The following is a 23,818-nucleotide window of genomic DNA, read 5'->3' as shown; positions in this document are numbered from 1 at the left end:
ATTTCAAGAGCCTCAGTCCCCTCAGGAGTGATCTGCCAAGAACACCCCAACCACCTACAGTGAAGGAGCTGGCAAAGACTTTCTAGGTGGTAATTGCCTCTGAGCACTACTGCAAAACTGCTTCCAGACAGGTCTGTGTGCCTGGTCTGTGTAGTTCAGATCCAGATCCAGCACTTTCCCATTGGCTTGGTTCCACATTGCACTTCTGAAGTCCCTGGAGTTAACCCAAGGATGCCTGGCACCTCCTGAGTCATCTCCAAAGGAGGGAGGAGTCAAGTAGCGCTGGCACAGTCAGATTTAATCCCACAAGATTTGGGTTTTCCCCTTTCCCTGCACCCACTACCACATGGCTCTCACTACTCTACAGCCAGTATGGGGCACACTCACCTGCATCACGCTCCCAGTCTCATCACAGACACACACTGTCACCTCCACGTTCTTCTGCGTCTTCTTGTTCCCCTTGTCAAACTCACCCTGCACCAATGTGAGGTAAATGTCGTTCCTGATGTCCCCTGGGGAGAGCCACACACAGCGAGGTTGCAGTGAGGTCAGGCCTGAGCTGCTACCAGTGGCCCCAGGAGCCTTCAATGCTCTCCTACCTCAAAGCACACAGGACTATTCATAGGGATGGGCCAATGCTTTGGTTAAAATGAAAACACACACACACACACACACCCTCTACAGTTCCACAGATTCCTCAAATTTAGAGCCAAGAAGCCCCACTAAGTCCCGCCCAGCCCACTCCCAGTCATTGAGACCAGCAAAAATGGCTTCCTACTACACATTTACTAGTGTTTTGATATGGTCCCTTCATTTCCTCCCTTACACCTACCCCTTTTAATAGAGGAGTGGCTGGCAGGCCAGCCGCACTCAAATTCCTAGTGTAGGTCTCTCTATAAGGACAGGCAGTCTGATTTCCCCTCTCCACCTGCTTGGCCATTCTTCAACTGCAGGAATCAGAATAACCTCTGCGTTGTGCATACCCAGTGCTTCTGGGGTGTCCAAGATGAAGGCCTTTCAAATGTTAAAGGGCTAGCAGCAGTAGGCCCATGAAGAGTAATTCTGGTTCCACTGCAGTAACTGCCAGTCATGATCTGATCTGGCTTCTCTTCCATTTGGCAAATCCCACTTCAGTTGCCTGTTCAGTCTAGCAGGTGTTGGGATGCTTTGGAGGAACCCAACTTCCATCTGAGAAGAAAGGGGAATAAGGCATCCCCCATTCACACTCTCTCTCTCTCTCTCTCTCTCACACACACACACACACACACACACACACACACTGATAGCACCCAAACACTGCAGTGACAGATTGCAATGATTTGGGGGATCTGTCTGTACAACCACACAACTGTTATGCTAAAAAGTAACTACATCCTGGGGGAAACCAGTTTTACCTTACCTCTCTGAAGGGAGGGGAGAAGTAGAGGGTGGACATTTACTAAAAGGCAGAACAAAGTGAGGTGTAGGGTGGGGAGGCATATAAACAGGAACTTAGAGAGAAACGCACAGGAAGCCTGGGCAGAAGGAAGACAGGCCATGGACTAGCCAAGGTCAAAAGAGGTATGATAACCTAGAGAAGAAGACTCTTTTTTTATGACAAGCCATGCACTGGAGCAGAAGGATTTTGGTCCCCAACCCAAAGAATGCTCTGGAGTGGTGTGGAAACTAAGGCAGGGGAATGCATGTAGGGTTTATTATTTTTGTATGGACCTATATATTTCTCATATGATTACATAAAGACCATCTGTGTGTTAGAACCTGTGTGAAGTCTGGCTGTAGGTGTTATATGCTATGCTTACCACATGGCCCTGAGAGAATTAAACTGTAACCCAGAAGGCTCATGTCTTTGGGGGGATTCTGAGAGAGGGTGTTTTCAGTAGGATTCTGAGAGAGGATGTGTTTAAGCTACAGGGCAGCAGGAATCAACACTGGTTTCAGAGGGCTAGGCTGCTGGACCATGTGGTCACAGCTTTTGAGGGAGTGCTAGACAGAGGGTTTGCACTCTCAGAGTTTGCCTAGGAACCCCCAAGACTGGCATAGTGCCTGGGCTCTGTCACACTCTGAAAGCTTAAAACACTTGAGGATCCAAGAGATGGGATTCCCCTCCCAAGAATATGGTGGGTGGCCAGCAGAGAGAGCCTGACCAGATCTGTAACACAGGCGCACTAGATGAACAAAGAGTCAGGCTATTGATCCTGCTCCCCCATGCAGGTGGTAGGCAAAAGTCCTTGCTCTGGGGAGGCAAATCCAGGAGGATGTTGTGATGATGAAGTGGGAATTTTTTGTAATATTTTTATGATGTCCATGTGTGCCTCAGTTTCCCCTATGCTTTGCATTGTTACCTGGGGAAGTGGGGCTGGAGGGGCGGGGGAATGATTAAGCTTGCTCTCAGGGCAGACTAAGACGATCCCTCACTCTCACAGATTCTTGGGAGACAGGCCAGTCCTCGCTTACAGACAGCTCCCCAACCTGAAGCAAATACTCACCAGCAACCACACACCACACAACAAAAACACTAACCCAGGAACCTATCCTTGCAACAAAGCCTGTTGCCAACTGTGTCCACATATCTATTCAAGGGACACCATCATAGAACCTAATCACATCAGCCACACTATCAGAGGCTCGTTCACCTGCACATCTACCAATGTGATCTATGCCATCATGTGCCAGCAATGCCCCTCTGCCATGTACATCGGCCAAACCGGACAGTTTCTATGCAAAAGAATAAATGGACACAAATCAGACGTCAAGAATTCTAACATTCAAAAACCAGTCAGAGAACACTTCAACCTCCCTGGACACTCCATTACAGACCTAAAAGTCGTAATTATTCAACAAAAAAACTTCAAAAACAGCCTCCAATGAGAAACAGCAGAACTGGAATTAATCTGCAAACTGGACACCATTAAATTAGGCTTGAATAAAGACTGGGAGTGGATGAGTCTATACACTAACTAAAAACTATTTCCCCATGCTAGTTTTCCCCCTACTGTTATTCTCACCTTCTTGTCAACTGTTTGAAATTGGCTATCCTGATTATCACTACAAAAAAACATTTTTTTCTCCTGCTGATAATAGCCCACTTTAATCGATTGGTCTCATTAAGAGTTGGTATGGCAACCCCCATTTTTTCATGTTCTCTCTGTGTGTGTGTATATATATATATATACACAAAGCATAAGGTTTCGTGGGCTAAAGCCCACTTCCTCAGGTGCATGCAGTGGGAAATACAGTAGGAATATCTTCCTACTGTATTTTCCACTGCATGCTCTGTATATATGCATGCCACTGCATGCCATCTGAGGAAGTGGGCTTTAGCCCACGAAAGCTTATGCTTAAATAAATTTGTTAGCCTCTAAGGCAGAGGTGGGCAAACTACGGCCCGCGGGCCACATCCGGCCCAGCCTTTGAGTTCCCAGCTGGGGAGGCTAGCCCCTGGCCCCTCCCCTGCTGTCCCCCCTCCCCTGCAGCCATGCCACCGCGTGGGCAGCAGCGAGCTCCTGCCGCTCTGAGCAGCATGGTAATGGGACGGTGGCGGCATGTGCACAGTGGTGCAGACGTTGGGTAGGGGATCCCGGGGGGCAGTCAGGGACAGGGAGCGGTTGGATGGGGCAGAGGTTCTGGGGCGGGGCAGTCAGAGGTCGGGGAACAGGGGGGTTGGATAGGGCGTGGGAGTCCTGGGGGGCCAGTCAGGGGGCCAGGGGGGGGAATAGGGGCCAGGGGGCAGTCAGAGGACAGGGAGCGGGTGGGTGCAGGTTTGGGGTGGGAAGTCCTGGGACAAGGAGCAGAGGGGGTTGAATGGGTTGGTGGTTCTGCGGGGGGGCAGTCAGGGGGCAGGAAGTGGGAGGGAGCGGATAGGGGGTGGGGGCCAGCCTTCCCTACCTGGCCCTCCATACAGTTTCACACCCCGACGTGGCCCTTGGGCCAAAAAGTTTGCCCACCCCTGCTCTAAGGTGCCACAAGTACTCCTCATTCTTTCTGCTGATACAGACTAACACAGCTATCACTCTGAGACGTAGGTGTGTGTATCACCTAGCTGTTGGAGCAGACTGAATGGGTCATTAAAAGGACTGGCCTAGGCCAAACCATATCTGTGGAAAATGTGAGAAGAAAATGGAAAACCCCAGTGGCCAGAACACTGACACCTAGCTTTCAACAACCCAAAGAAAGGAGCTTTTCTCTGCCTCTCAGCAGGGATTGTGAACTCAGCCTGCCCCTGCCTGGAGAACTAAGGACTGAGAGGTGATCAATAGGGCATAAAGTAAAAAGAAAAGGAGTACTTGTGGCACCTTAGAGACTAACCAATTTATTTGAGCGTAAGCTTTCGTGAGCTACAGCTCACTTCATCCGATGAAGTGAGCTGTAGCTCACGAAAGTTTGTGCTCAAATATATTGGTTAGTCTCTAAGGTGCCACAAGTACTCCTTTTCTTTTTGCGAATACAGACTAACACGGCTGTTACTCTGAAACCAGCGAATAAAGTGTGGCTCTGGAAGAAGCTGCTGCTCTCTACTGGGACCCACTAAGAAGATCAGAGAGAGAGAGACAGAGGCTGAATATGGAGTTCACTACAGCTTGGCTGGTGAATTGTGGCTTGACCAGACTGCATGATGCTTTAACCTTTATGTCTCTGTGCTAACCTAAGGACTGTGTCCACTTGACTAATAAATCCTACTCTGTTTTGAAAATGCTGTTTGGGTGTCCCTACAAATACTTGCTGGGGTGCATGCATCTCTGAAGAGTGGCCAAGAGTCTATCTCAGCTGGACTTGCTGAGCAGTGCTCACAGTGAGAAGCAGGAGTGCTGGAAGCCAGAGGCTCAGTCTTAGAGGGGGTGAGGCTGTGTGGCCTATCATTAAGGAAGAGTGGGTCCCCTTGAGGGGCTGGCACACTAAAAGGGTTCCTCCAAGATACTGCTTAAAAGCTGGAGCATGGATTAATGACCAATGCCACAAGGACTTTGGGAGACAGTAGCTGAGGATGAATCAGGATAAACTTACTAACCTTAGCCTGAGGTGCCTTCTTCACTCACCTGGCATGATAATTTCTGGGAAGCCTAACTTGCGGACCACAACTGTGCTGCGGTCCACCAAGTGAGGATGATCTTTCCGCACCTGATTCAGGTCTCCCCACAGCATTTTCAGAGACACCCAGAACCCTGGAAAGGAAGGAGAGAAAAGGGATGTGAATGTACTTTGACCAAATAGAGTCCAGTGGGTAGCTCAACCAAATGCTCAGCCCACACCCCAGTGTAGATGTCTATCCCCATCTCTGCACAGACAGGTCCATTTCACAGTCTCAGGACATGCTATTCAGGGCCCCATGTTAGAAAGTGGCTTCCATGGTGTTAAACTCAGAAAAGTTGTCTCCATCGAAGGCGTGTAGCTCCCACTTATCAAGTGGTATGAAGTTTCGGGGTCCTGTTAGGCTCTTCACTAAACTTGGATGACCTGGTAGCACCAATTTCCAAAAATGCCTTCTCTCCCTCCAGCTCATTAGGAAACTTCGTCCCTTCCTCCCAGACAAGGACTTTGCAACAGTGATCCATGCATTTGTCTCCGCCAGGCTGGTTTACTATAATCAGAAGCTGAATGTGACAATGATACGCAGGTTCTATCTTGTGCAGAATTTGGCTATCCACCTTCTCCACACTCAGTCTGCTGTGAGCACGTCAATTCTGTGCTCAAGTCCTTCCCAGTCAGACAAAGCAGATCACAAAGCCAGGACAAAGTATGTGAGAACTGGGGACAAAGCATTTTCTGCCAAAGGGATCCAGCTATTGAACAATATTCCACAGAAGATCAGATGCATCATTAGTCTGACCATTTAGGAAATGTTGCAAAGCCTTTGTGTATGAAGTCTGAGAGTCATGTACAGTGGACAGGCTTCAGTGGTATAACAAAGCCCCAGAGGGTCCTGATGCAGGAATAGGGTAGGGTTCCTCTTCCCAATTCCAAAATCTACAATTTTGCTTACCCACATCATCACAGCCCCCAACCTACCCCACTTACCCCACCTCCAATCCTTTACCCACTGCCTCCATGAACTTCTTGCTGGCCCCTCTCCTCCCCCACCCTGTCCCTGATGCCCCACTCCTATCCTGGGCTAGGATGTCTCCTCCCAATCCAAGCTCCCAGTGACTCCCCTTGCTTATATCATCTGCACTGCACTCACACAACACAGGTTGAATCTGAACGACGAGCGGCATTGCAACCGGGCACATGGGGTCTCAGCACCACTCAGGTTTGGCCCAGCCTCTCCTCTGTCATAACGAAGGTGCGGTTGAGGCAACCCTGAGTGGTGCTGTGACCTCGTGCACCAAGATGCAACACCATTCACTCAAATTTAGCCCAACCACCCCTCCATCATTTGGCCCAGCTGCACCTCTGTCCAATGGAGCGGTGGTGGGGTCAAATTTGAGTGAGTGGCATTGCAACCCCATGTGCCAGGTGAAGTGCCAGAGCATTGCTATATCTGGTTAGGCCCCCCTAACCTCGTGGGCCCATGAGCAGTCTTGCACTATTCTTACACCACTGAACAGCTTTCTCAAAGACCTCTTTTAAAAAAAAATATATATTTTTTTTTACTCTGTAAAAGGAGAAGTGCCAGAGACTCCATTCATTGCACTGGGCACTTCACTGTTACAACTGATTTAAGTGGAAGGTGTTCAGATAGTATGGTGATGGGCAGCAGGATAAAACCTTGATAGGATAGATAGGCCACCCAGCTATGGGAGGAGGAGGCGTAAGGCCCTTACCTTGTCCTTTGTGGTTGATTTCCTTCCCCTCCACCGCTTTCTTTATCATGTTGTGAAGGAAATCATTCTCAGCAGCTACCCTGAAACACAACAAGAGCACATAGGGAGTGGGGCTCAGCTCCGTCCAGCTAGGGAAGGGGACTGTGGGGAATTCCCATGCTTCCCCGCTCTGCAGAAAGGGATCTGGGAACAGGAGCATGCGAGTGCAGAAATGGTTACTTTGTTTACTTGTACAGTAAGTGTGATTCTGTGAGATACGTTGTGCACATATATCTTCCACAGCAGCGGTATGTGCACCCAGTGCACTTGAGCCAGAGATACCTGGTCAGCACCCATTCTGATGGCACATGCACACAGCATGTTCTCATGCCTCCAACAGTGGGCATGAAGAGCAGAGTCGCCCTGGCCCCCTCTCAGTTCTTTCATACCAGAATCCAGCTGACATTAGACCAGGGGTTCTCAGACTAGGGGTCAGGACCCCTTAGGCAGTCACGAGGTTATTACATGAGGGGGTCGCGAGCTGTCAGCCTCCACCCCAAACCCCGCTTTGCCTCCAGCATTTATAATGGTGTTAAATATATAAAACATGTTTTTAATTTATAAGGGGGGGGGGGTCGCATGCAGAGGATTGTTATGTAAAGGGGTCACCAGTACAAAAGTTTGAGAAGCACTGTGTTAGACTCCCAAGTAGTGGGGATGGAGCGAGGATCATGGAATACATATGTGTACAACACATCTCAAAGAACAAGTTACTGTGCAAGTAAGTAATTGTTTCTTCTTCGAATGCTTGTGCACATCTGTATTTTACTCTAGGTGGTTCTCAAGCAGTAGTCCAGTGGTAATGGAAACTTGGAAGTCACTTAAACATGGATTGAAGAACAGTCTCTAAGGTGCCACAAGTACTCCTTTTCTTTTTGCGAATACTGACTAACATGGCTGCTACTCTGAAACCAGACTTTCCAAAGTTGGCATCTGCTCTGGATGCTTCCAGAATTGCATAGTGCTGTGTGATCATGTGATCAGAGGATCACATTGCCATTCTGCAAATGGCCATAATAGGGATATTACTGAGGAAGGCCACTGAAGTGGCTTGGGCTCATGTAGAATAAGCAGTACCTCTTTCTGGAGTGACGTTTGCAAAGCTGTAACAAATCCGTATGCATAAAGAAATCCAGTTAGATATCCTCTGGGCAGTATCTGCTCTCCTCTTCATCCTCTCAGCATATGGGAGAGGATCTAAAAAGTTTAGTCCTGTCAATGTAAATGATAGGGCCATGCAGACATCCAAAGTATGAAGCCTCCCATCATCCTTATGGATGTGTGTGTGGCTTGGGAATGAAGATTGGTTGGTGGAATTCTGATTCAGATGGAATTCTGATACCACTGTGGACAGAAATTTTGGACACGGTTGCAAGGAAACTTTGTCCTTATAGAAAACTATATATGGGGGACCCATCCAAAGAGCCTGCAGCTCTCTAACTCTCCTAGCAAATGTTATCAATGATGTAATCATATCATATAAAACACTTTATCTTGGGAAGATGTTAAACAACAGCTATTAAAGTTAGACGTTTTTAAAATCAGCAGATCCAGATAGGTTGCATTCAAGAGCCTTAAAAGAGCTGCCAAGGAGTTCACTGGACCGTTAATGTTGATTTTCAATAAGTTTTGGAACACTGGGGAAGTTCCAGAAGATTGGAAGAAAGCTAATGTTATGCCAATATTTTAAAAGGGTAAATGGAATGACCCGGGTAATTATAGGCCCTATCCCTACCCTCTAGCATACCTACCTCTCCCCATAGCTTAGCGTCATCTGCGAGGAGCTGTGCCAGTTAGAGTAGCTGGAGGCAAAGTGTTAGATATTGTCATCAGTAGCAGGTGCAACTCTGGTAATGAAATGAGTACTGGTTCCCCTAACTGCCATCCACCCAGATACAAGGAGAGAACTGGGGAGTCTGGGAGGGAGGTGGTCTATCAACGCATGTGGTGTTGATGGTACCAAAAAAGTGTTACCAAGAAGGCTGGCACCAGATAGGATGTCAAAGGAGTCATTAGTACCAGGCCAGCCAGTGGAGCACAGATGCTGCACAGTGCAGGTGTAGATGGTACCAAAGTTACCAATATCGAAGCAGAAGGTGGCAGTATGGAGCATTTTGAGGTAGGCAGCTTAATGTCAAATAAAGATAAATTCTTGGCCGGTACTGGAGCTGCATGTTAGTGGTCTAATGGATGCTACAGATGTCCCCCTTGGACTTTGAGTTCCCCTTTTTCTTAATGACATTTAGGGATTTAGAAGATGGCCCTGGAGATGGTGCCTGGTGTTCTCTTCTATTTCTGTCGTTTGTGGGGATATATTCCACACTCAGGTCAAGTCTTTGGTACCAGCATAGCTGCTGGAGATAAAGAGGCTGCCGGGGCACTCCTGTACGACTCATAATACGGGGGGTTGGTACTAAAACAACCACAACCCAAGTATGGGTGCACGGATTTTTCCATCAGGTAATTCAGAGCCTAATCTCTATTTTTCCTTGGTTCTTCTTGTGAAGGACCTATATATGGAGCACCTCAACAGGATGTGTCCTTCTCCCAAACAAACTAAATACCACCTATGTCCATTTAAAAACATCAGCCTGACATGATGGGTAGTGTTTAAACCCTGGTGATTTTTTAGCATATGTGCTGAGAAAACAAACAATTTGGTACTGAAATACTACCCAGGGGACAGAATAAGATCTCTCACAAAAACAAAGAAAAAAAAGAAACATCATTAAAAAAAATCACTATCTAAATACTAACTACTATGCAAACTACTTTATCAACTATATACAAAGGCTGATAAAAGTTAAAAACAGTGTGTGACACTTTTTAGGGTTAGCCAAGGGGTCTGGGGTGAATCACTGCCACCCGCTTACGGCATGAGGGAGTCTTGTCTGTGGCAACCAGGGCAAGTTCTCCCAAAGCTACCAGCTGCAGGCACCACAAGCCCTGCACTCCAAGCTAGCTCAAGCTTCACTCTTTCCTACTGCCAGCTAGCAATTTATACACCCCGCCTTGTTATACTCAAATGCCCCGATCCTCATCTTCTGGACACCCGCCATGTATGTGACGCTGTTGCAAAAAAAGCAAATGCAATTTTGGGTTGCATTACCAGAGATATAGCATGCAAGTCACGGGAGATGATAGTTCCACTCCACTCAGCGCTGGTCAGGCCTCAGCTGGAGTACTGTGCCCAATTTTGGTCACTGCGGTATAGAACGGCTGAAGAGAAACTGGAAAGGATCCAGAATCAAGCAACAAAAACAATCAAAGGGATGGAATTGAAGTCGTATGAGCAAAGGCTGAAGGAACTGGATATTTTAGTTTGAAAAAGAGGAGATTAAGGGGGGACATGATAACAGTCTTCAAATACTTGAAAGCCTGCCAAAAAAAATGGAGAAAAGTTGTTCTCTCTTGCCAGAGAGGGCAGGACAAGAGGCGACAGGTTCAAACTCCAGCACAGCAGATTTATATTAAATCTCAGGAAAAACTTCCTAACTGCAAGAACAGTAGGACAGTGGAACAGATGCCTAGGGAAGTCGTGGAATCTCCTGCACTGGAGACTTTCAAAAGGAGGCTGGAGAGCCATCTGTCTGGGATGGGTCAGACACCATGGGTGGCAAGTTCTATGGACCCGTGGTGCCCGGGCACCAGGAATATTCCTGTCCCAGAGGCCCAGCTCCAGCAGAGTCAACAGTGTGCCCTTGAGTCAGCAGTGTGCCCTTGTTGCCAAGAAGACCAAGGGCATTTTGGGCTGTATAAGTAGGGGCATAGCCAGCAGATCGAGGGACGTGATCATTCCCCTCTATTCAACATTGGTGAGGCCTCATCTGAAGTACTGTGTCCAGTTTTGGGCCCCACACTACAAGAAGGATGTGGAGAAATTGGAAAGAGTCCAGCGAAGGGCAACAAAAATTATTAGGGGTCTGGAACACATGACTTATGAGGAGAGGCTGAGGGAACTGGGATTGTTTAGTCTACGGAAGAAAAGAATGAGGGGGGATTTGATAGCTGCTTTCAACTACCTGAAAGGTGGATCCAAAGAGGATGGATCTAGACTATTCTCAGTGAGAGCAGATGACAGGACAAGGAGTAATGGTCTCAAGTTGCAGTGGGGGATATTTAGGTTGGATATTAGGAAAAACTTTTTCACTAGGAGGGTGGTGAAGCACTGGAATGCGTTACCTAGGGAGGTGGTGGAATCCCCTTCCTTAGAAGTTTTTAAGGTCAGGCTTGACAAAGCCCTGGCTGGGATGATTTAGTTGGGGATTGGTCCTGCTCTGGGCAGGTGGTTGGACTAGATGACTTCCAGAGGTCCCTTCGAACTCTGATATTCTATGATTCTATGATTCTAAGTTTCCCACCTCCCCCCGCGCGTCCCCCGGCCCCACCTGCCGCCCCTGAGAGATTTGAAACCCGCCGCCACCCAGCAGCGCAGCGGGGCTGAGCGGCTTCCTGCGTGCTCACTCCACAGGTCCTTGCAGCCCGTGTGAGGGGGTTGTGCCGCTACGTGCTGCCCCCGCCCCAAATGCCCCTGTGGCCAATGGGAAGCTGCAGGGGCAGTGCCTGGAGACAGCCGCGTGAGGAGACCCGCCCCCCCCGGCCTGCCCCGCCTAGGCGCCTCTGCTGGAGGGGGTGCCCCAGGTAAGCATCGAACCCCCCTCCACATCCATTTCGAGAGCCTGCACCCCTCACCCCCTCCTGCTCCCCGCACCCCCCAACTCCCTCTTGCACTTCCACCCCTCCCCTGCACCTACTTTTGTCCCCAAACTCCCCCAGAGCCTGCACACCCACCCCCTACTGCACCCCCGCCGCCTGCCCAGAGCCTGCACCCAGCACCCAAACTCATTCCCAGAGCCTACACTCCAGACCCCCTCCCCCACCCAAACTCCCTCCCAGAGCCTGACCTTTCACTCCTTCTGCACCCAAATTCCCTTCCAGAGCCTGCACCCTGCACCCCTCCTGCACCCCAATCCCCTGCCCCAGCCCAGAGCCTGTACCCAAACTCCATCCCAGAGCCTGCACCCCAGACCCCGTCCCCCACCAAACTCCCTCCCAGAGCCCGACCCCTCACACCCCCTGCACCCAAACTCCCTCTCAGAGCCTGCATCACCACCCCCTCGTGCACCCCAATCGCCTGAATGCCAGACCCCCTCCCCCACCCAAACTCCCTCCCAGGGCCTTAGGCAGGTGTGTATGGGGAGTTGGGGGTGGGGGGTTCTGGGCACCCCAAAATTTCTACAAACCTGCCGCCCCTGTCAGACACAACAAATCCTGCTTCTCGCCAGGGGGTTAGACTAGATGATCCTTTGGTCCCTTCTAACCCTATGGTTCTATGATTCTACCCCTATCGGCTGCCTCTGTGGAAGCAGCACACTCCAGTTTACTGGCTTCACCTCAATTCAACACTCTCCTGAGCTCTGCCGCGAACAGCAGAGAGGCTAACAGAGGGAGTTTGCCTGGGATCTGTCTGAGAGGAGGTACGCTAAGGGCTGCATTAGGGGGGCTGTGTTGGTGAGTATCTGAGTGTCTGTTGTGGGGACAGTTTGACCGTGTGCTTGCTTGATTGTTTGAAAAGTGTGAATTGGGAGTGCTTTGTTCCAGGTGAGCCTTGAGTGGGCCTCACTGTTATAAAAAGCCAGTCAGCCAGCTGAGTGGCGAACAGCAGAGAGACTAACAGAGGGAGTTTGCCTGCGGAGAGCCCACTGAGGCTTACATCTTGCTGGCTTCTCTGAGTAGTTACTACAACTCCTAAGGAAGCTCGTAGAAGGAAGGTAATATGGATGGCGAGCGTTCAGCTGTTGTGACCTGCACAGGTTGTGCCATGTTTGTCTTTCTTCCACAGGACAGAAGCGACTTTGTCTGTACAAAGTGCAAGCTGGTCTCCATATTGGAAGAGAAGGTTCAAGGTCTGGAGAAACAGGTATCGACCCTGTGTTGCATAAGAGAAACTGAAGATTTCCTGGACAGACATCAGGATATGCTTCTACAGACACAACGTTCTGAAGATTCAGAGCAGGCTGCATAGCAGGGACAGAAGGACGGTGAAGAAATTTGGCAGCATGTGACCTCCAGAAGAAGAAAGGGGAGCATCCATGTGTAAGGGGACTGTTGCCCCCTTACTAACATTCAGTGGGGGTGTTTTGGTTGGCTAGCTCCCAGTACTAAAAAGGGGGAAGGGTCGATGGGGAATCAGGACCCTGAGACTGACAGCAACCAGGAACAATGGGGAGAGGCCAATGCTCCAGGTCAGCCGGAATGACAGGGCGAGCAGGCTAATCAGAGAGTCAGGAGGCCAGGGAGGTCCCGTCCTCCGTGTGAGCTGGATTTGCCTGGGTCAGACGAGTGGGGCCGAGCTAAGGAGAAAGCAGGGGCCTGAGCTGAGCTGGGGAACAGAGCTGGGCAAGATCCAGAGGGACCAGAAAAGCAGCCCAGAGAGAGCAGACCCTGTCCTGGGAGCAGAGCTGCAGCCCCAAAGCCAGAGGCACAGCCCAGAGAGAGCAGACTTGCCCTGGGAGCAGAGCTGCAGCAACCAGAGCTGGAGGGGCCAGAAAAGCGGCCCAGGAAGCAGGTCAGTGCTGGGAGCAGAGTCACAGAAGCAGCCTGCGGAGCAGACCTGTCCTGGGAGCAGAGCTGCAGCAACCAGAGCCAGAGGGGCCAGAGAAGCAGCCCAGTGAGCTGGAGGCAGAGCAGCAGCCGTGCAGAGACCGAGTGGTGTAGCTGAGGCTGGAGCAGTCTGGAGCTGGGTGTGGTGAGCAGCTGGGAAGAGCGAGGGGGACCCTGGGCAGCGGGCCCAGCACAGGGAGACGCCTCAGCCAAGGGGCTCTGCAGGCCAGGCTTGGATCGTAACCCCGACAGGGCGGGGGCGACACTGGGAAGAAGGGTCCCACCACTTAGACCCTGAGAGCGTGAGGCCACCAGCAGAGCGAGTGTCCAACCCACAGCATCCCTGCAGCACAGCCAGGGCCTGAGAAGAAGGCCTGGGACTTACAAAAAACAGACTATGAACTGCCCTGACATTCCAGAGACGCCGTTTGTGATGTTCCCTGCCACAGAGCGGTGTGATGTGTTTCCTTTAACCTTTCCCATTTTTTCTTATTCTTTTTAAAATTAATTGTTGATTAAATAATTTGCATTTGCTTTAATTTGTATGTAATGGGTCAGTGGGTCAGAGAAGTGCCCAGTGCAGAGAGAGTACCCCGGAGTGGGGACACCCTAGCCCCTGTCCTAGGTGACCACAGCAGGGTTGGGGGTCGAGCCCCCCAGAAATCCTGGGCCCAGCCTTGTTGGGGTTACGAGGACTCTGCCAGACAGGAGAGTGGAAGGGGAGTCCTCGAGGGCAGGGAGGCCACTGGGTAAAGGGAGTGGGAGCGAGGACTCAGATCCTTTCGCTAGCCCACTTCACCGGGGTCATGCAGAAGCCAGGAAAGTTCCCCACAAGAGCGGGACTATTCCCCTGCTTACACATGTACCAGCAATGCAGATACAGGTAGGCAACCATTTTCATGTTCTCTCCACAGGTACTAATGTGGAGAGTGGACTAGATGAGGGAAGGGAACAGAAGGAGACTCCGCCGATTGGAAGGCATGAGATGCACTGTCCTAGGGATGGGGGTTCCATGACCACCGCTCCCAAGAGAAGGAGGCGGGTGGTGGTGGTTGGAGACTCTCTTCTCAGGGGGACAGAGTCATCTATATGCCGCCCTTACCAGGAAAACCAAGAAGTCTGCTGCTTGCCAGGAGCTAGGATTCACGATGTGACGGAGAGACTGCCGAGACTCATCAAGCCCTCAGATCGCTACCCCTTCCTGCTTCTCCACGTGGGCACCAATGATACTGCCAAGAATGACCTTGAGACTACGTGGCTCTGGGAAGAAGGATAAAGGAATTTGAGGCGCAAGTGGTGTTTTTATCCATCCTCCCCGTGGAAGGAAAAGGCCTAGGTAGAGACCGTCGAATCGTGGAAGTCAACAAATGGCTACGCAGGTGGTGTCGGAGAGAAGGCTTTGGATTCTTTGACCATGGGATGGTGTTCCAAGAAGGAGGAGTGCTAGGCAGAGATGGGCTCCACCTAACAAAGAGAGGGAAGAGCATCTTTGCAAGCAGGCTGGCTAACCTAGTGAGGAGAACTTTAAACTAGGTTCACTGGGGGAAGGAGACCAAAGCCCTAAGGTAAGTGGGGATGTGGGATACTGGGAGGAAGCACGAGCAGGAGAGCGCAAGAGGGGAGGGCTCCTGCCTCATACTGAGAAAGAGGGACAATAAGCGAGTTATCTCAAGTGCCTATACAGAAATGCAAGAAGCCTGGGAAACAAGCAGAGAGAACTGGAAGTCCTGGCACAATCAAGGAATTAGGATGTGATTGGAATAACAGAGACTTGGTGGGATAACTCACATGACTGGAGTACTGTCATGGATGGTTATAAACTGTTCAGGAAGAACAGGCAGGGCAGAAAAGGTGGGGGAGTTGCACTGTATGTAAGAGAGCAGTATGACTGCTCAGAGCTCAAGTATGAAACTGCAGAAAAACCTGAGAGTCTCTGGATTAAGTTTAGAAGCATGAGCAACAAGGGTGATGGCGTGGTGGGAGTCTGCTATAGACCACCGGACCAGGGGGATGAGGCGGATGAGGCTTTCTTTAGGCAACTAACGGAAGTTATTAGATCGCAGGCCCTGATTCTCATGGGAGACTTCAATCACCCTGATATCTGCTGGGAGAGCAATACAGCGGTGCACAGACAATCCAGGAAGTTTTGGGAAAGCGTAGGGGACAATTTCCTGGCGCAAGTGCTGGAGGAACCAACTAGAGGCAGAGCTCTTCTTGACCTCCTGCTCACAAACCGGGAAGAATTAGTAGGGGAAGCAAAAGTGGATAGGAACCTGGGAGGCAGTGACCATGAGATGGTCGAGTTCAGGATCCTGACATAGGGAAGAAAGGAGAGCAGCAGAATATGGACCCTGGACTTCAGAAAAGCAGACTTTGACTCCCTCAGGGAACTGATGGGTAGGATCCCCTGGGAGAATAACATGAGGGGGAAAGGAGTCCAGGAGAGCTGGCTATATTTTAAAGATTCCTTTTTGAGGTTACAGGGACAAACCATCCCGATCTGTAGAAAGAATAGTAAATACGGCAGGTGACCAGCTTAACAGTGAAATCCTTTTTGATCTTAAACACGAAAAAGAAGCTTACAAGAAGTGGAAGCTTGGACAAATGACCAGGGAAGAGTATAAAAATATTGCTCAGGCATGCAGGAGTGAAATCAGGAAGGCCAAATCACACCTGGAGTTGCAGCTAGCAAGAGATGTTAAAAGTAACAAGAAGGGTTTCGTCAGGTATGTTAGCAACAAGAAGAAAGTCAAGGGAAGTGTGGGCCCCTTACTGAATGAGGGAGGCAACCTAGTGACAGAGGATGTGGAAAAAGCTAATGTACTCAATGCTTTTTTTGCCTCTATCTTCACGAACAAGGTCAGCTCCCAGACTAGTGCACTGGGCAGCACAGCATGGGGAGGAGGTGACCAGCCCTCTGTGGAGAAAGAAGTGGTTCGGGACTATTTAAAAAAGCTGGACGAGCATAAGCCCATGGGGCCAGATGTGCTGCATCTGAGAGTGCTAAATGAGTTGGCGGATGCGATTGCAGAGCCATTGGCCATTATCTTTGAAAACTCATGGCGATCGGGGGAGGTCCTGGACGACTGGAAAAAGGCTAATGTAGTGCCCATCTTTAAAAAAGGGAAGAAGGAGGATCCTGGGACCTACAGGCCAGTCAGCCTCACCTCAGTCCCTGGAAAAATCATGGAGCAGGTCCTCAAGGAATCAATTCTGAAGCATTTATAGGAGAGGAAAGTGATCAGGAACAGTCAGCATGGATTCACCAAGAGCAAGTCATGCCTGACTAATCTAATTGCCTTCTATGATGAGATAACTGGCTCTGTGGATGAGGGGAAAGCAGTGGACGTGTTGTTCCTTGACTTTAGCAAAGCTTTTGACACGGTCTCCCACAGTATTCTTGCCAGCAAGTTAAAGAAGTATGGGCTGGATGAATGGACTATAAGGTGGATAGAAAGCTGTCTAGATCGTCGGGCTCAACGGGTAGTGATCAATGGCTCCATGTCTAGTTGGCAGCCGGTATCAAGTGGAGTGCCCCAAGGGTCGGTCCTGGGGCCGGTTTTGTTCAATATAGAGTCATAGAATATCAGGGTTGAAAGGGACCTCAGGAGGTCATCTAGTCCAACCCCCTGCTCAAAGCAGGACCAATCCCCAATTTTTGCCCAGATCCCTAAATGGGCCCCTCAAGGATTGAACTCACAACCCTGGGTTTAGCAGGCCAATGCTCAAACCACTGAGCTATCCCTCCCCCCATATCTTCATTAATGATCTGGAGGATAGTGTGGATTGCACCCTCAGCAAGTTTGCAGATGACACTAAACTGGGAGGAGAGGTAGATACACTGGAGGGTAGGGATAGGATACAGAGGGCCCAAGACAAATTAGAGGATTGGACCAAAAGAAATCTGATGAGGTTCAACAAGGACAAATGCAGAGTCCTGCACTTAGGACGGAAGAATCCCATGCACCGCTACAGACTAGGGACCAAGTGGCTAGGCAGCAGTTCTGCAGAAAAGGACCTAGGGGTTACAGTGGACGAGAAGCTGGGTATGAGTCAACAGTGTGCCCTTGTTGCCAAGAAGGCCAATGGCATTTTGGGCTGTATAAGTAGGGGCATTGCCAGCAGATCGAGGGACGTGATCGTTCCCCTTTATTTGACATGGGTGAGGCCTCATCTGGAGTACTGTGTCCAGTTTTGGGCCCCACACTACAAGATGGATGTGAAAAAATTGGAAAACATCCAGTAGAGGGCAACAAAAATGATTAGGGGACTGGAACACATGACTTATGAGGAGAGGCTGAGGGAACTGGGATTGTTTAGTCTGTGGAAGAGAAGAATGAGGGGGGATTTGATAGCTGCTTTCAACACCCTGAAAGGGGGTTCCAAAGAGGATGGATCTAGATTGTTCTCAGTGGTAGCAGATGACAGAACGAGGAGTAATGGTCTCAAGTTGCAGTGGGGAAGGTTTTAGGTTGGATATTAGGAAAAACTTTTTCACTAGGAGGGTGGTGAAGCACTGGAATGCATTACTTAGGGAGGTGGTGGAATCTCCTTCCTTAGAAGTTTTTAAGATCACGCTTGACAAAGCCCTGGCTGGGATGATTTAGTTGGGGAATGGTCCTGCTTTGAGCAGGGGGTTGGACTAGATGACCTCCTGAGTTCCCTTCCAACCCTGATATTCTATAATTCTGTGACATGTCTATAGTAAAACCAAACTGAAGTTTATATAACATAGCTTGAGTTAAAGATTCAAATATAAGCAAGTAAAATGATTTGGAAACATCAGATTACAGATAAAAGAAAAACATAAAACTCAATCTACAGCCTATACTTATTAACAAATCCCCTTTTTGTCTTATAAGGTATTTCTCACCCAGTGGTCAGTCCGAGCAGCTTTTCTTCAGTCCAGAGACCTGGGATTCACTTTTCATGAGACACTCTTGCTGGCAGAGTGCCTCTTTGTAATGGATTATACCTTGTACCCTTTCTTCTTCTATACAGTCCCAAACTTTTTGTCTTTTTTCGTAATCAGGGTGTTACATTAACTTGAGCTCAGCCCTGAGGGTCCTCTATTCAAAGTTTTTCATGGGGTTCTTTTGTAAGTGCTCAGACGTGCATCTGGTCCAGACTGTAAACACAAGGCTGGGTTGAAAGATGGCGATTGTTCTCACTCTTGCTTGAGTTAGCTCTGAGACCCATCCCGCTTTACTGCCAATACTTTTGGAACATAATGTTCTACATTTTACATATCTCTTAAAACATTTCTTGTACGAACAACTGACAATCACCATGATGATCAGCTAGTTCTTAGCTTTTGACAGAGATCACACATAACCCCCCCTTTGGTGAAGTATTGAGAAGCTGGTCAGATACAGGTGTAATGCACCTTCTGGGCATGCCTATGTCACACAGTGGAGCTCACAGTAAGCCTCACAGCCCAAGGCGTTGAAAAGAAACTGAGAGGGGGTTGGGCAGCCCCACCTTTTATGGCCTAGGTTGGAGGGATGAGTACATACAAGGCACAGACAGTTCCCAGCGTCCCCAGACAATGCTGTTTATGAAAAATATCTGTCTTGAGTGCACTGGGTGTGCACAGGCATAGGACGGAAAATATATATGCACAAGCACTTGAAGAACAACACAGGAATAGCTCGATTGGATCGGGCCTGTGATCCATCTAGCCCCATCTCTGTCAGCCACCAGCACCAGCAGTTTCAGAAGAAGGTATAAGAAACCTCTTAATAGATGTGCAATAATATGCCCCCAACATTACATCTCCTCCTAGCCCCTTTTTTTTAGAGATTGGCTTAAACCCTGAAGCACGAGGTTTAATATGTCTTACAAAATTGGTGTATTAACCCTGGATATTCTTGTTATCCATATAAATGTCCAATTCCTGTTTGAATCTTGCTAAATTCTTGGCTACAGTGACATTTGTGGCAATAAGTTCCACAATCTAATTATCCTGAAGTCAAAAGTAAGAAAGATATTTCCTTTGATCACTTTTGAATTTGTCACCTTTTAAGCTATTTTAGTATACCCTTGTTCCTATGCTCAGTTTCTCTTGGCCATGGGTAGTGTTTCCTTCCCACCCTTCTACCCACCTGAGAGATGGAGACTGTCAGTTGACACAGAAATGCTCCCCTTTTTGCAGCTGTGTTCTTTTCTAGTGAATGGAAAGTCCTGTCTGTCTTAACACCAGCCTTCATCCCCAACCCTTGCAGCCCCGCTCCCTTTCTGCTCACAAGTGCTGGCTTTACTCACAGGTGCACAGGAATGAAGTACTGCTTGTCCTCATCACTCTCACATTTTCCCTTGATGATATCTGTAATGTCCATCACTGTAAGAGACAAGGAACAGGAGTCTATGGTCACAAGGTCCTTTGGACAACCCCGAACCAACCCTTTGGACAACCCTGAACCAACCATCTATCTCCAACTCATCCTGAGCTTTCATGGGAAAAGAGCAACCAGAGACAGCCAGACATTACTGAGCACCTCTAATCTGTGTTTAGAGTGACTGTCATTGCCAGTAGGTGGGAGGAACATGATAACCACATAAAACAGGGGTTCTCAAACTGGGGGTCGGGACCCCTCAGGGGTCACGAGGTTATTATATGGGGAGTCGCGAGCTGTCAGCCTCCACTCCAAACCCTGCTTTGCCTCCAGCATTTATAATGGTGTTAAATATATAAACAAGTGTTTTTAATTTATAAGGGGGGGTTGCACTCAGAGGTTTGCTATGTGAAAAGGGTAACCAGTACAAAAGTTTGAGAACCACTGACATAAAAGAACCTGCAAACAACCACATTCTCAGATGGAGGGGATGTCAGGCTGAGAAATGCAGGGAGGAGGTGGTAGAAGAAGGAATGGAAAGAAATGAAGAGGGGAAATTTTGGCTGAATCCCAGGAAAAGGCTCCTGGCAGGGAGATAACTCCTCACTTAGATTTGAGACTCAGGAAGAGGTCAAGGAGCCTCAATGATGGGAACATTTAGAACTAGGACTGGCTCATGCATTAGAAAACAACCAACAGACTGCACTTGCCCCTAAAGGATGAAGGAGGCTTTTCCATGTCTGATTTATCTCAGTTTCTCTATTAATCATAGATTTTCAGGCCAGGCAGGACCATTTGATCATCCAAACTGACCTCCTGCATAACACAGGCTGGACGATTTTAATCAATTCCTTCACTGTCCCTAAAATTGGAGCTGCAAGACTTCAATAATGGCACCAGAACTACTGCCCAGTTTCACTGCAGCTTTCCTGAGGTCTTGTTTAGACTAAAAAAGGTGTTCTTCTCGATCAAGTCAACTCAATACAGCTAGTACTGTAATACTGAAAAATCTACCTACCATCAGTGCAGACACACTACAACTTTTTGCCTGATTATATCAGGATGAGTCATACCTATGGACCTCTTTCCTCAGTGACTCACCACATATAGCCTTCCACTTCCGGAAATGCTATACTTCTAGTAATTCACTATCATCCCCTTCTGCCTGCTCCCAAATGCTATCCCCTCAGCAATTCACCCCAGGTATCCCTGTTCCCCCAACACTATCCCCAGCAAGTCACCACAGATATCACTCATCCCTCCAGCACTATCCCCACAGAATCCCTCTACCCCGCAGTGTTTTCCCAATGCTGCCAATACTAGTGAATTTTTCATAAGTGACAGCATTTTATCTGAAGCTGAAGCCAGTCTTACAATGATGCAAGAAGCTCAAGCCCTCTAGTGAATTTGAGCCCTGCCAGGGGAAAGCCACCCCCTCTGATTAGCTGCCTGTCCAACTTACCCACTGTGGGAAAGTGGGAATTTCCATAATATTTTTATGATGCCTATGTGTGCCTCAGTTTCCCCTATATTTCACATGGCTACCCAGCGTAGGGGCGACAAGGACTATTTGCTCTCAGGGCAGCCTAAGAGACATAGGTATGAATAAAGAAAAGGAGTACTTGTGGCACCTTAGAGACTAACCAATTTATTTGAGCATGAGCTTTCGTGAGCTACAGCTCACTTCATCAGATGCATACATCTATGTATGCATGTATGCATACATGTATGCATCTGATGAAGTGAGCTGTAGCTCACGAAAGCTCATGCTCAAATAAATTGGTTAGTCTCTAAGGTGCCACAAGTACTCCTTTTCTTTTTGCGAATACAGACTAACACGGCTGTTACTCTGAAACCTGTCATAGGTATGAATGTCGCCTAGCTGTTTGAGACTGAATGACTCATTAAAAAGGACTGGCCAAGGCAGACTCCGTATCACTGGAGAATCTGATAAGACAATGGCAAATCCGGTCACCAGGATATTGACACCTAGCAATCAATGACCCAACAGAACATGGATTGGGGGCTTGGCTGGGGGCTCTTATCTAACCAGAATGGTCTATGCTTTAACCTTCATTTCTCTATGCTCACCTAAGGACTGCTGATGCTGTGTGCCAGGTGACAAATAAACTTGACTGTTTTGACAATGCTGTGTGAGTGTCACTGCAAATGCTTGCTGAGGTGTATTAACCCCTGAAGAGTATACAAGTCTTTACCAGGAGTCTGTCTCGGCTGGACCTGCTGAACAGAGTTCACGGTTCAAAGCAGGAGTGCTGAAAGCCCACAGGTTCAGTCAAGGAGGCTGTGAGGTAGCTTGGCCTGCCCTGGAAGAAGATCAGGGGTCTGGCACACTGAAGGGGTTCCGTCCCTCCAAGAAACTGTTCCAAAGCTGGGGGCATAGCACTGATCCTGTGGACCAGTGACACCCAGTTCAGGGGGCTAAGTATCCAATCAGAGCAGCTACAGAAAGAACTTCTCTTTCCCCCACACCGCCTCATCAGTCCAAAGCCATTCTCACAAGAGGGGAACAGGGAGCTAAAAAGACCAGCAACTCAGGGCAGCTTCACTCCCTTCCCCCACTCCCTGCTTGTGAGCAACGGGGATGGGATGGGATGACATTTCTGCTCCTCCCTGCTCCCTCCAGCACCTTGCCTGGGAAGGAGGAGGGATGAAGATAAAGCACACCTCAAGCTTCCCCCCAGCCTGGAAGTGGGAGATAGGACCCAACTGCCGCTCCTTCAGGCCTTGGGGAGGGGGGTGAAGAACACCAGGAAGAGCAGAGAAGAGGCCGGGGGGTATGAACCGATGGAAGGGCAGAAATGATGGGGGCACTATGGGACAGGATTGATCCAAAAGTTGAGAACCTAATTAATTCTGGGCAGGTAATGGGCAGATGTGCAGGTGAGAGCTTCTGCCGTGGGAGCCAAAGTCACCGTACCCAATAAATTCGGGAGAGTGGGAAACACTAACTGTCACACTCTCACACACACACACTGGGGATCACACATGCACGCGCATACACACACAGACGGGATGGGCAAGGGAAGTTCAAATATCAAAAGACAGACATAAATTTTTTAATCTCGTGATTTTTTGGGTCAGTATTATAATTTTGGGGACCAATTCCTGATATTTGATCTACTGCTATCCCCTCAGCAGCTCACCACAGATATTGACACACATATACATTGTGATGGGGTGTCAGCCCCACGCTGGCCCATAAGGTGTTAATAGAGCCCATGGGAGTCTGCGCAGGAGGCAGCCAATCAGAGCTGGGCTGGCCCATATAAGAAAGGCTGCAGAACAGAGCAGCTGCAGTCATTCCCTGGAGCTTGAGGAGGGAGGTAGATTGGCTGTCTTACAGGTAGATGAAAGCTAGCACCTGGGACAAAGCAGAGCTGGGCAGGATCAGGGGAGTGCGAGCGCCTGGCTGGCTGCTAAGACTTGCATGCTTAAGCCCGGAGGTGAGGGTGAAGAAGGTGCTAGGGCTGTGGGGAAGTGGCCCAGAGAAACAGACTGAGAGGTTGGAGGGGACACAGCGTGTGGCTGCCATCTACTGGGTCCCTGGGCCTGGACCCAGAGTAGTGGGTGGGCTCAGGTCTCTTCCACCGCCTCTACCTACACACACACACTTCCTTGCCACCGAGGAAGTGATCAGACAATTGGCTGTGGCTGTTACTGAAGGAAGTGGCTGGACAGTAGACTCCAGTACCCCCAGAAGGGGGGAGAACTGAGTGTAACACTGTCCTGGGGTCCCCGGGTGATGCTCTGGAACTGCTCCCCATGAAGCCAGTCAGGACTCTGGGAAAGTCTCCTTTCTGGGAGCAGCCTGTCTGCAGGACACACAGCTTCCACCTTCCTGGGTCTGACCTCGGAGCCTTCGGCGTCCTCTGCCCCTCCATGCACTTCCCACAGCGAGTCTGCCCAGGCAGGATCCTGGGGAAGCCAGAGGGTCCTGCCCCCCAACTCCGCAGTCAGACGTGACTCTCAGCCAGCCAGTAACACAAAGGTTTATTAGGCGACAGGAACATGGTCTAAAACCGAGCTTGTAGGTGCAGAGAACCGGACCCCTCAGCTGGGTCC

At 49.3% G+C, this 23,818-nt stretch overlaps 1 protein-coding gene across 3 annotated transcripts in view; it reads right to left on the bottom strand.

The window, feature by feature from the left end:
* Window positions 1-23,818, bottom strand: part of LOC125635193 (dedicator of cytokinesis protein 2-like) — a 344,043-nt gene that overhangs the window by 274,232 nt on the left and 45,993 nt on the right. For all 3 annotated transcript variants that reach the window (XR_012668261.1, XM_048846557.2, XM_075128207.1), the window contains exons 11-14: window positions 19,665-19,740; window positions 6,759-6,838; window positions 5,034-5,159; window positions 388-512 (exon numbers count right to left, since the gene is read on the bottom strand). Coding sequence is in view for 2 of the 3 variants with exons in the window: in XM_048846557.2 (XP_048702514.2) it covers window positions 388-512; window positions 5,034-5,159; window positions 6,759-6,838; window positions 19,665-19,740 (407 nt within the window). In the remaining variant the exon portion in view is untranslated. The remainder of the gene's footprint in view (window positions 1-387; window positions 513-5,033; window positions 5,160-6,758; window positions 6,839-19,664; window positions 19,741-23,818) is intronic.

The sequence above is a fragment of the Caretta caretta genome, chromosome 4, assembly GCF_965140235.1.
Source record: "Caretta caretta isolate rCarCar2 chromosome 4, rCarCar1.hap1, whole genome shotgun sequence".
Classification (NCBI taxonomy): Eukaryota; Metazoa; Chordata; order Testudines; family Cheloniidae; genus Caretta; species Caretta caretta.
This window is presented reverse-complemented; position numbering and strand designations above follow the sequence as displayed.